This window comes from Lagopus leucura, unplaced genomic scaffold (genome assembly GCF_019238085.1).
Source record: "Lagopus leucura isolate 7727_CA_CO unplaced genomic scaffold, USGS_WTPT01 Super-Scaffold_100030, whole genome shotgun sequence".
NCBI classification, from domain to species: Eukaryota; Metazoa; Chordata; class Aves; order Galliformes; family Phasianidae; genus Lagopus; species Lagopus leucura.
The window spans coordinates 865491-877619 of record NW_024962281.1 but is presented as its reverse complement, the minus strand read 5'-3'; the positions used below and the strand labels follow the sequence as shown (position 1 = coordinate 877619).

The 12129-nt window shown below is 52.2% G+C and overlaps 1 protein-coding gene across 5 annotated transcripts in view; it reads left to right on the top strand.

The window, feature by feature from the left end:
• ARHGAP26 (Rho GTPase activating protein 26) overlaps positions 1 to 12129 on the top strand; it is a 104766-nt gene that overhangs the window by 73534 nt on the left and 19103 nt on the right. For 3 of the 5 annotated variants that reach the window (XR_006180927.1, XM_042881557.1, XM_042881558.1), the window contains exons 19-20: positions 1177 to 1315; positions 3848 to 4001. Coding sequence is in view for 2 of the 5 variants with exons in the window: in XM_042881557.1 (XP_042737491.1) it covers positions 1177 to 1315; positions 3848 to 4001 (293 nt within the window). In the remaining 3 variants the exon portion in view is untranslated. Of the gene's footprint in view, positions 1 to 1176; positions 1316 to 3847; positions 4002 to 4541; positions 8667 to 9452; positions 12122 to 12129 lie in introns of those variants that run through there. The other 2 variants (XR_006180926.1, XR_006180925.1) reach the window with 2 other exon arrangements.

The window sequence follows — 12129 nt, the reverse complement described above, 5'->3', positions numbered from 1 at the left end:
TATGAAGTGTTGGGAAATGATGAGATCAATGCACAGTGCTGCTGGTGCTCCCTTCAGACCAAGGAGGGGGCAGCTGACCTGTGAGTGGCACCTTGCTGCCCACCAGCAGGGCTGGTTTCTGCAGGGTGTTACCCAGACCCCAGCGCTGCCTCAGTCAGTACTCAGAGTTAACGCTGAGGTCAAAGCCCTCAGCACCTCATCTTTATTTTCTGCAATTAGCAAAGCTTTGTAGCAGCGACGCCCTTGGCCTTGGAGCTTCCAGCTGAGGCTGGAGGGCAGCTCCTTGTGGAGCATCTCCTAGGTTTGGCTGCGTTCCACCAGGGGCGCGGATTGCTCCAGGAGCCTCCAGCTGCACAGCGCGCATGGGGGCTGTATGTGTAATTTATGGAGCCTGGCTGCTCCTCTCCCACTCTGATGATTAAACTGTCTCGCTCTCTCTGTTAATTGGATTCTGGGATGGGAGAGTTAGAACGCAGGTTTGCTCAGTGCGGAGCATGTCTCAGTTATTTTTCTTAAGCTGAGAAGTGAAACAAACCGAAGAAGCATTGAAATGAAGGAAAGCAGAGCTCCATGTGCTGCTGGGCAGGCTGGCAGGGCTTCTAGGGGTGTGATGCTGCAAGACCACCTCTGTCTGTTATATGGCTCTGGGTCCTCTGACTCCTCCCTCTTCAGAGCTTCAAAATAAGCATTGGTCCTTTTGGACAGGCAGCTAGCTCTCGATTTTCCTCTGTTGAGAGTGGTCACATTTAGCCTTGGTGCTGTGTGCCACCCTTAAGGGGTTGGGAGGCAGCTCGGTGTCACTCTGCCTCTGTGTCCTGCTAGTCCAGCTGTGCCCTACCATTGTCCAGCTGTGCACTGCCACGTTTGCATACCTGGATGCCTGCTGGGGTTCTTGCCCACAGCATTCTCCCACCACCTGCGAGGGCACTGCAGGCCCTTCACTAGAAGCAGCCTACCAGGTTGTTGGGGTTTTTCACATTTTGCACTGTGTGCATTTGGTGAAGAGGAGAGAAAAGGAGCGCAAACAGAATAAGAATGTGGAGCTTAGGAAACGATGTCCCACGTGTTACTTTATTGAATGCATGACCTCCGTTAACGCTGTTCCTTGGTGTGATGGTGGGATGCTGAGGGCAGAGCATCCTGATGCTGAAGAGCCCTCTTTGTTGGCTTTCACAGATATTTAACACCGTGCCGGAGACGCCGCCGTCGAACTCGCAGCTGCTGCTGTCCCGCAAGAAGAGCGCAGACTCGAAGCCCCCATCGTGCAGTGAGCGGCCGCTCACCCTGTTCCACACCGCGCAGCCCAACGAGAAGCGTAAGCGCCCCCTCCCCAGCCCTGCCCCGTGTCACTGCACAGCACCGTTCCCCTGGCGTGGAGCACAGCTGTGTTGGTGCTGATGAAAGATGCGTCCTGTAAGGGGACGGGGCCTCTGGTCACTGTGCTGCTGTGCTGATGGGGAGTGCGATGCCTGCCTGGCATCCCAGGCTGCAGCAGGCTTGGTGCAGGCTGCACTGGTGTGCTATAGGGTTGCTGCCCCATTCCCAAGTCCCCAGCAGCTGAAGGGCACAAGGCAGAGCCCGTGGGGTGTCCAAAGTCGATCCTTATTTCTCTCTGGATGCCCACAGGCACTTTTACAGATATAGCAGCCCCGGCCAGGATGTTCTGTAGTTTTCTGTGGAGTAGGTGCTATGATGGTTTAAAAACGTTGAGGATCATCTTTCCATTTTGGTGTCTGTTTGGTGCTCCGGATATGTTGGTGAAGGAGTCAGCACCTCCTCCCATCTCACTCTGCACACGGCTGTCTTGCATGCTACGGAGCAGAAATACACAGCAGGAGTTTGCTGTTCTGCTCCCTGAGCTGTGAGACTGAGCTAAAAGCCTTAGCAAAGAATCCTTTGCTTAAACTGAACGCGGTATCAGACTTTCAGAAAGGAGGAAATAGAATAAAGGGATGGTTTCCAATCCTGCCATTCATCTCCCATCTTCTGTAGATGAAACACTTCCAGTTTCTTGGCTGATAGGGACTTTAATTCAATGTTGGCTGGTAGCTGTGTCTGAGATTACACAGACAATTGACACTGATTTGTTAGGCTTACAGAGCTTATTTTTGAACTTTAGCCTCAGGCAGAAAATGTTTAGAAACAACTGGATGTGGCACCTGAATAGGCTGCAGGGCACTGCTGGGCCGTGCCGTGCACAGAACGGCTCTGAAAGCTGTGCTGTTGGGAGCAAAGATCAAGGAGTGCTTTGGATCGACCTTTTTGGGGCTTTAGGCCCTTTGGCAGGTTAATTTCTCCCTTATTTCATCTGCTGGCTGCTCTGTCTTCCAGTCAGTGTTTGGAGAGTTCCCTTGATAGTCTGCTGGAGACCAAGATTCATGGCATGCAGTTTCAGGAGCTGGTAATGTGTGTTGATGCAATTATCTCATCCTTGGCATTGGCTGATCTCTGGATGGCAGCCTGATCTAAATGGCGTTTGAGCCTCTCGCTGCCTTGTAAGCACTCTGACTTTGTCCAGGCAGCACAAGAACTCGATGGCACGATGAGCGATGTGACGAGGAGTGTTGGTTCGCTCCTCCCTTTGCAGCCATGTCCTTTTGGGCATGTCATCATTTTCTTTTGAAACAGTGGCAGAGGGCTCACCCAGCATCCCACCTCCCTGACCCTGAGGCAGCACTGCTCCCAAGCTATTTTCCAGGCATGCAGGGTTTCCTCTCTGCTGTGTGCTCAGGATCAGCTCTCCATGTAGCTCGGGAGTTTCTCTTACACTGCTTTCTCCTTCTGCAAGTATTAATTGTTGTCCTAATGCAGATGTGTAATTGGAAGGGATGTATAGTTGGATGGGCTTGAGAATAGGGGCTTCTTTGTGACCGTGTGCTTTTTAGTAGCAATTTCATCATATCAGCGTGCACAGGAGATACAATTCCTTTGAAAGATTTGTCATTAAAGGAGCACTCCTTGTGTTTTCCAGCAGTTGTCTGTCTTTCAGGAAACATCATCACAGAAGTGGCAGTTCTCTGCAGTAGAGCAGCTTTCTGTGCCATCAGTGATGATAATTGCCTCTCTCAATTACAATTGCTGCTTATACGGAAAAAGCATCTTATGAAAATGAATTAATGTGATTTTAGGTAATTCAGCACAGAGATGAGGAGGAAACCCATGCTGGGGAGGTTGCTTTGGGATGCATAATGTTTTCACACCTCAGTGTTGAAGTTACACAAATAAGGGGGGCATCTCTTAGCAGGGCAGGATGAAGGGAAATGAAGAGAGCTGAGTCCAGGCTGTGGGCAGTGAGCTGGGCAGCAGGGCAGGCCTCTCTCCTCACTGGTGTTATCAGCAGTGCTGCATGGTGGTTGTGGACCTGGGCAGGAAAGGCAGCTATTGGCTGATGTTATGTTCAGACTGAAGCATTTTTTTGTTGGGATAAACTTTAATTGGGTGATCTGTCCTTTTCTCCTTCCGTAACTGTTATCCCCTCTGTGGTACCTGATTTCAGCCACAGACAAATGCATTCCTGTGTGTAGTCTCATCCCTTTCTTTCTTGGGTCATGTGGTCCTTTGGAAGTCCTTGGGAATGTAAAACATTAATATCTTGAGAAAGATCAGTATTTTGTTGCTAAAAATGTTATTTGTTTAAAATGTTGTTGCATCTTCGGAAAGAGAAAAGAATAACTGTTACTTCTCATACTTCAATGCATAGTGCATAGAAAACATGCGTGGGAACTCAGTGCCTGTCTGTGGAGGTCTGGTAGGATGCTGCTGCATTTACACTGGGGCAGGAGTGATGGGCAGGAGCCTGGCTGCCTCTGTCCTGCAACTCTTGGGGTTTTTTTTTGGTGTTTTCCAGAGGAAAACAGGAACAGCATCATCAACTCCAGCCTGGAATCCGTCATCTCTTCAAATGTAAACAGCTTCCTCAACTCCAACAGCGCGCCTCAATCCAACCTGAACTCAAGTGATCTCGAACTAGAAGTAATTAAACCCAACAGGCCAAACTCACTGTAAGTATGGTGGTAATTAGTGTTTTATAGGCTCACCGTCCTTAATCTTTAATCAGGGCTGTTTCTCGCTCTGAATCCCAGCAGTTTGTTGAAGAATGCAATTTAATGCTTTAATTTTTAATGGCTGCTCGGGGTGCCTCCTGCACGTCTCGGTCTGAGCAGTGGGATTGATGGGGGGGGGGGTTGCTCAGCCTGCGCCTGCAGGGTGTGCTCCAAGCAGAGCCCCGAGCTGCTGTTTGAACTGCTTGACCCATCTGGAGATAACTCCAGCAAGCACAAAGGACTATTCTTCTGACTTAAATCTATGACTGTTGTCAGTGCCGTTGATCTCCAGCCAAATCTGTGCCATTGCTTCTGCTATTGCTTCCTTCATCTGAAAAGTTCAAGGGAAAAAATAGCGACCTTAGCAACGACTCCCGGGGGATGGCGGAGTTATTTGTGCAGTCCCCTGGATTTGACACAGCCTCGCACCGCGGACGGCTCTGCCATGGGGAATTTCCTTCCTGCCGTGGTCCTGCTGGGCTGCGCATTTTCCCACAGAACTCCTCTCCTGCACACACGAAGATGTGCTCTGAGCCCCGCAGCCGTGGTCCCTCGAGCCCAGGCTGATTCCCTGCGTCCACACGGGTCTGTATGGGGTGGCCTTCCTGCCCCGTGTCCCCGTGCAGCCTGCAGCGCAGCCCCTTCTCACCAGCCCTGCAAACAGGCCCTTAGGAGCCCGCGGTGAACACTTGTGTTCAGCAGTTTCTCCTGAGTCCCCACAGAAATGGCTCGGTGCTGCTGCTGGTGCGCCTGGCCACGGCTGTCCTGCCTGGCGTGGGGTGCGGCGCTCGGGCAGCAGCATGTGCTGAAGGTAAGTGCACAACATGTGCAGAGCAGGGCTCTGGCTGTCACCCATCGGCATCACCTTCTTCCCACCACCTCTGCTGCCCCAAACAGCCAGGCCTCGTGCCAAGGCTGCACGTTCCCCGATCTCAGTGCTGCTGGTGGCCACCGTGGGACGCTGTGATGTGGAGGTTCCTGTCCACAGGTAGGACAGCTCTGTGCTCAAAGCTGGGTTTTAAAGTTTGCTGAGATGCCTTCGTTTGTCTTTAAATATCTGTTTTTGACTTCATTTGTGGTCCCGTGAAAATGTTATTGCTAGGTTTCCTCTGCATCGCTGCAGTAGCTGAACGGACCCAGATTGTTTTGTTCCCTTTGCTTGCAGCTGGCTCCATCTGGCCCACGGTGCTCAGCCCCACTCCAGACTGGGCAGGCTGAGGGCAGCAGCAGGAGGTGTAGGTGGGACGGTTGGGGTCAGAGCAGCCTGAGTGGTGCCAGTGTCCCACAGCGCTGTCCTGTCTGCCCTGATGTGCAAATAGCACCTGTACAAAGCTGGCCCTGTTCCGTTAAGCAGTTGCAGTGGCTGGGGCTCTGCAGTAGTTCCCAGATGCCCTTGGGCACTGAGATCAGTTGCTGTTATCTGTTGGAGCTGTGAGTTTCCATCGCTCCACTGTAGTTACAGGAGCAGCAGTGCAGGTGCGTGGCAGCAGGCAGGCTGTGTTGCTGCCTTGCTCTTGGTGCTTCCTCAGCTCTGTGCCAAACCCTCTGCCAGACCTGTGAGACCCATCGTGGAGCTCCTCTTCAGGAGTTTGTTGTTTTCTTGCATTCTTCACTGTTTTCTTTGAGTTTCTGGCTGTGGGTCAGGGCTGCCCCATCTTGTCTCAAGGCCGGGGCAGCTCACTGCGCTGTGGTGTCAGTGCCTGTAGCACAGCAGCTGCAGAGCCCCAGGTGTGAGGAGGATGGGAAGCCCTGCTTTCCTCCTGTAGGAAAAAAAAGGATTTCTTTTTAAACAAAGAACTCCTTAAGAGAACAAGCAAGGAATCCTGGATGTGGTGCTTCCTTCCATAAAGCGGCAACAGCACAGCTTAGTAAATTAAAAACTACCTCAAAACAGAATTTATTTTGTTCTTTTTTTTTTTTTTTTTTGTGTCTAAAGTTACCATTGAAACAGAGGAGCTGTTGGACACTGCATGCAGCCATCGCTGACCACAGCCTTTTACCTCTTTGCTTTGCTGCTGTCTAACAGGCAGGTTTGGTGCCGTTGCTGCTGGTGGATGGGCTTGGTGCCATTGGCTGCCCTGTCTCAGGCCCCCGGCCGATGTGGGCATGGTGACCCTGGTTTATTCACTTCTCATAGAACTGATAACTGCTGATCTCAATAGACTTGTTGGAGTAAAGTCAGTTGTGTCCAGAGGAGGACAGCGGAGCTGTGAGGGGTCTGGAGCATACATCCTATTGGAAGCAGCTGAGGGAACGGAGGTTTTCTAACCTAAATAATTCTGTGGTTCAGTGGTGAAGAATTACAAATGCAGGGGGATTTCTCGATTTTGTTTTGCTGCAGTGAGCCCTGATACATTGCGAGGTGGCCTTAAAACGTGGCATTAAATAACTGAGCGCTGTCTGTGGGGGTGGAGACGTGTGAGCTTTGTGCACCCGGCTCCCCATCCCAGCGGTGAGCGGTGCCGTGCTCTCAGGCCTGCTCTGTGCTCCTGCTGCTCACATCTCCTGCACAGCAGCCGCTCTGCCTGTGCCTGCATGTCAGGGGTTTGCCTTCCTCAGTCCTGGTCCTCCATCACCAGCCCGGAGGGAAATAGTTCAGCTGTGGGACGAAGGCTCTTCCTTCCCAGCCACCAATCAGGGTTTTACTATGGGAATGCGCTGATTTATTGGGGCTGGGTTTATTTTTATGGAAGAAGCGCTCGGGGCGGGAGCTGTGCTGTGAGTCAGCAGGGCTGCTCCCCGCCAGGCGCTGTCGCTGGGCACGAGGGAGCGGAGCGGCTGCCTGCTGCCACCCCTGCATGGGCGCTTCTTTCTTTTGAAACGATCTCTGGTTTTCTTCACTTTTGACGTTGCAGAAAGCTGCTTTAGAAGACGTGGCAGAAAAGCCTGTGTTTCTACCACCGATGGATCCTTCAGCTGCAATGGGGGAAGTTTTCGAAGTAAACTGTGTGATCACGGTGATTTAAGAGTGTGGTTATTAAAATCCTCCAAGCGAGCACCTCGCTCTGGTGGTGCGGAGATGCATTCCTGTGGGGCTGTGGCTCGGTCCCTGCAGATGACCACAGGAGCTGTTTTTCAGCTGGGCATGCTGGGCTGACAGCCTGCTTGGTGCCTGCCTCCTGTTTCTTGTTCTCTCTTTATTTCCTGGCCTTGTCTGTACCCCGTGCAGGCAGCTGGGGTCTGCGGGCAGCAGGAAGCTGGCCGTGCTCTGGGTGTGTGCAGCTGAGCAGGGCTGGGTGCTGTAGGCTGGCTCGGTGGCCTTTGCTTGCATGTGTAGTGAGTTCAGTGCCTGGGTGTGCAGCCGCTGCTGCATGGCACTGCTGCTGCGTTGCAGTGCTGCTGGGTGATGCTGCTCCTGCTGCTGGGTACTGGAGTCTGTAAAATCAAGGGCGGCTGAGGCTCACTGGATACTGTGGATGGAGCAGCAAGGGTTTCAGTTTCTCCTCTCTTGGCAATTTCTTTCTGTGCGTGACTGTTCTGGAGGTGAGGTGGGGCCAGCTGATTTTCTCCATGTAACCAGACAGGCGGGATTTTTTGCACTGCAACTCCACAAAGTCATCAGCCTGAGCTCTTGTGACTGTGAGCATGCAACAATGCCCAGGGGGCTTCTGCCTTCCCTTTCAGAAGGAGAGCTTTGCACCAGAAGCACAGGGTGCCCAGCAAACAGCACCGTGCTATGGGAGGAGAACGCTTCTCCCTTCCTGGAGTCCTTGGCTGTGTTTTTGCAGTGCTGTTTCCCAATGGTAGCTCTGAGCATTTATTTTATCACCTCCCACCCTTTTTAATGTTTTGCTGCCAGTGAAGAATGTTCCACTGCTTCTGATACAATAAAGTACAGCCCAACAGTACTTCTGGGATGGTTCTAAGTCACATGGAAATTTCCAAACAGTTACTTCTTAGAGTTTTCTAATGCATTCTTAGGGATAGTTGATTTCTGAAGTTACAAAACCCTCCGTGTGTTATTGAGCAGTGTTCTCAGAGACAAAAGCTCCCATTTCTGGGCCGCCTGTATGGCAGCGTGCCTGGGGACCCGGCCAGCACTCGTGGGACCTGGCAGCTATGGGAGGGTCGTGCAGAACTGCTCTGCCCTCAGCCCTGAGCATCAGAGAGGGGCTCTGGGGACATCCGCAGAGTGTGGGTTGAAGGCAGCAGTGGACTTTGCCTTGCTTTGTTGGACTGTGTTGTGCCATGCCGTGCTTGTTGTGCTGCGCCATGTCATGCCATCCCTGCCATGCTGTGCCGTTCTGTGCTTTGCCTGGTGCCCTCACTGGAGCACTGCAGGCAGCACATGGCTCCACAGCTCTCTGAGTGGTGACAGGGCAATTCAATCCCAGGGATAATTTTAGAGCAGGTTGTGAGGCTGTCCTTTCGTGAGGACACCGCAGCTCCGGCCATCGCAGGCGGGCGCCGGGCAGGGAGCAGGGGCAGGCTGTCCTCATACGCCTCGTCCACGCTGGGCATCCGTCCTGGCACAGCACTGGGGTAAGCCTGGCTGCAGAGCCAAGCACACGAGGCTTCCAAGGCACAGCCGGGCACTTGGAATCATGAAAGCCCCACAGGAGCCCCTTGGTTTGGGATGGAGGCCAGGAGCTGCCCAGCTCACCCCAAACTCTGGGAGCCGGGGTATGAAAGTGGGGGCTGCGGCTGCCGGGGGGGAGGGAGGGGGGGGGAGGCAGAGCTGGGGGGCCCTTCAGGGGCCCAGGGAAAACCACAGAGCCTGAAGAGCAGGAACCACCACGGTTGTGAAGCATGGAGGTGGGGCAGGAGGATTTACCTGAGCAGAGCAGGCACAAAAATGCACATTTTTCTGTGAGGTGCGACCGGAGCGTCAGTGGTGTGGGTGGCTGTCTCCAAAAATACCAGACACACAGCTTTGGGTTAGCTTTGTTTTTCGCAAATCCCAAGAAGGTACCTGCCAGCAGGACATGGGAAGGCATCCCCAGGCTGGGAGCTTAGCCATGCACAGATGGAAGTGATGGGGTTAAAGCTGTGTTACGGCCCTGGTGCCTTCAAGGCTTTGTGGCTTCTGTCAGAGCATCGAGCGCATGGAAGTGCATGGAGTGGGTAGTGGGCTGGCATGAAATGCTGCCTGCCCCTCTGGGATGGCTGGCCCCTGAGATCACTGTCCCATTGGGGTTGCTGTCCCACTGGGGTGGCTGAGTGATCCTGTGCCTTCTTTGCCCTGGGGACTCCAGCTTTAGGGAATCATGGCTTTGGGAAACTTGGGTTTAGTCGTCATGTTTCTGTTTGCATTTTACTTTATTTACTTATTGACCAAGTATGGCTATTTCTTTTCCTCCATGGATATGGAAAGAAATGAGGAGCAGACCTAAGGTCTAGTGGTCATGAAAAAAATAGCCCAATTAGTGTGAGGAAGAAAGGTTATTCCCATGTGCTTTTGATTTACAGGACCAGAATGAATTTTCACTGGACATCTCAGTGTTCTCCATCCCATGCTGGCACTGCCTCATCGCCATGCTCTGCTCCGGGGTCCTTGGGGATCCCAAATCTGCGTCCAGCAGCAAATAATCAGAGTAGCATCACTGAATGGCAAATGGTGATATTTGTTGGAATAAATAGTCTCTTAAAAACGCAAACAGCTTCAGCAATTATCAGTTGTAACACATATAAGCAGAAACACATGAGCAGTGAGTAGACCTTTAAAAGCTGCTGGTTCCTTGCAGAATTGAAGTCACTTTTTCCACTCTGAAAAATAACTCTATAAACATGACACAGCCTTATTCAGCAGCTCTGTTGCCCGTTCTCGCTCAGAAGGCAGCAAAAATGAAGTGGTTCGGTGTTTTGTTGATTCTGTTTTAACTTTTGTGGATGTCGTCAGTAGTAGGAGAAAAGCGAACCTTTCCTGCACCGTGCTTCGTTAGTCCAAGCAGTGTAAGGACAAACCCTGATTTCAGGAGTGGTGCAACTGCGTGGCTGGCAGTGATATCAGCCAGGTGTGAAGGTCGGCAGCTCTGAAGGAGAGAAGCTGAGTTTCTGGGTGCTGTGTGAAGTTGGCAGTGGGAAGAAACTTCTTTTATTTGTGAAAGGACCCCCCAGAAGGCACAAAGAGAACGTGGCGGGGGGGGCACTTGCAGGCCGTGAATGCCCAGGAACTCTTTGCAGCTTTTATTTCATTCACTGCAGCAAGCTGTGAGCCAGGACCCTGTTGTTTTCTATGCAGCACTTGGCGAAGCTGCAGCTGAGAGGTTGTGAGCATAGGAGCTTCTGGAGTGCAGCTGCCAGCAGTGCCCAAGCAGCCCTCTGTAGAGCAGTGCCCTGTAGGGCATAATGCGTGTCTAGTTGGGTGTGAAGGAACCTGAGGTGCAGCAGCTAGCAGTGCTGCAGCTGGGGTCCCCATCCCTACAAGTAAATCTTGTCTTTATACCCCGGATCTGGCTGCAAGGTCTTGAATGGCAGCTGATCCCATGTGTTGGGTTTCCAGCTAGGAAAGTGTTCCTGCAGCTCCTGATCCCGAGGGGGTGTCATGGGGGTCATTGGGATGCAGTGTCTGAGAGGTGCTTATCAGTCACTGCCACGTTTTTCATGCCTTCAAGAATGAATGGTGATGGTTCACAGAATCACAGAATTGTAGGGGTTGGAAGGGACCTCCAGAGATCATCGAGTCCAACCCCCTGCCAAAGCAGGTTCCCTACAGTAGGTCGCACAGGTAGGCGTCCAGGCAGGTTGGTAAGCAAGAGGTGCTCTCAGCAGGCAGCGTCTGGCTGGCTTAGCAAGGGGCTGTGCCATCTGTGTCAGCTGGTGCTTCTGCTCAGGGCACTGAGGAGCAGGATGGTGCTGAGAGCCGTGCCCAGCAGGGTGGGCGCAGGCATCGGGAGCCCCTGCTGTCCTTCTGTCCTTGCCCGCTCCTGGCAGAACCTCTTGCAGCCTTCTGCTGAAGATGCAGATGTCCCCACAGCCTGCAAAGTTGCTGTAATTGTGAACCCGCCTGAGCAGAGACCCAGTGCTGTGCAGACCCCAGTGCAGGTGAGGCACAGCACAGCTGTGGGTTGGTGCTCAGGAGGGGGGATCGTTTATTGCTCAAAGCAGAAACTGCACATCTTCTGGTTTTCACACTTGAAAACAGGCCCTGAAATTCCCAGTCTGTCGCTTGGCTTATTCCAGATGACATCATATTCCAAGTATCTTATGACTTATTTACTTTTTTGGGTGTCTGTGTTTGTTTTAGTGAAGCAGCTTTAACTTGGGAGTCCCACGTTCTGCCTGCAGTCAGACAGCTCCGTAGGCTTTGGGGACTTGGGGCTCTGGCAGGCATCCTTACAGCTGTTCCTTCAAAGGCACGAGCAGCACGCTCAGGAGACTGCAGAGATGTGCTGCAGGCATAGCTGCCGAGGGTGGTGCGTTTTGAATCTGCGTTCGCACACACGTAGACAGCCGTCTGTATTTATTGGTATGTATAGGTTTCATAGGGTTTTTTTTGTGTGTTGCACTTAAATAATCCTGGATTTATTTTAGAGGCATTTATATGCTTTCAGAAAGCGTGTTAAGACACATGAAAAAGGAGCCTGTAGGCCACAAGAGCAGCGATCTTGTTTGGGAAGAGCAGAGGGAAATGACAAACTTCCATTGAGGTGCATTTGGGTTGCTGGCTCTGTGCTCTGGGGGGCAGCCCAGGGTGGGGGTTGCTCTGCTTTTCTGCCCTGTGTTTTCCATTTGCCCAGGAGTTTGGCATAACCATTTCTCAGACCTTCAGCTCTTTGACTTTTCTGTTGGCTCCTGGTCTAGAAACTTTCCACAGGCTGAACTTGAAAATTAGGCCAAATATTCTCATAAAGTCTCCAGTTTTGTAGCTAGCCCCATGTGAACTAGCAGCCATTCATCAACGTATTTTCTATGTGCTCATCCATTAAAAGAGAGACAATTCAGCAGTGTCCCTTTTACTAATGCGTGCAGAAACCTCTCCTCAGCAGGAATAGAGTGTGTGGCTGCTTTCAGCCTGCAGCTGAGCCATAACCTCAGTGTCCTCCTGGGATGGTAGTGCCCTGCAGGCAGTCACAGCAGGACAGTGGGACAGCAGGACAGTGGGACAGCGGGACAGTGGGACAGCGGGACAGTGGGACAGCGGGAC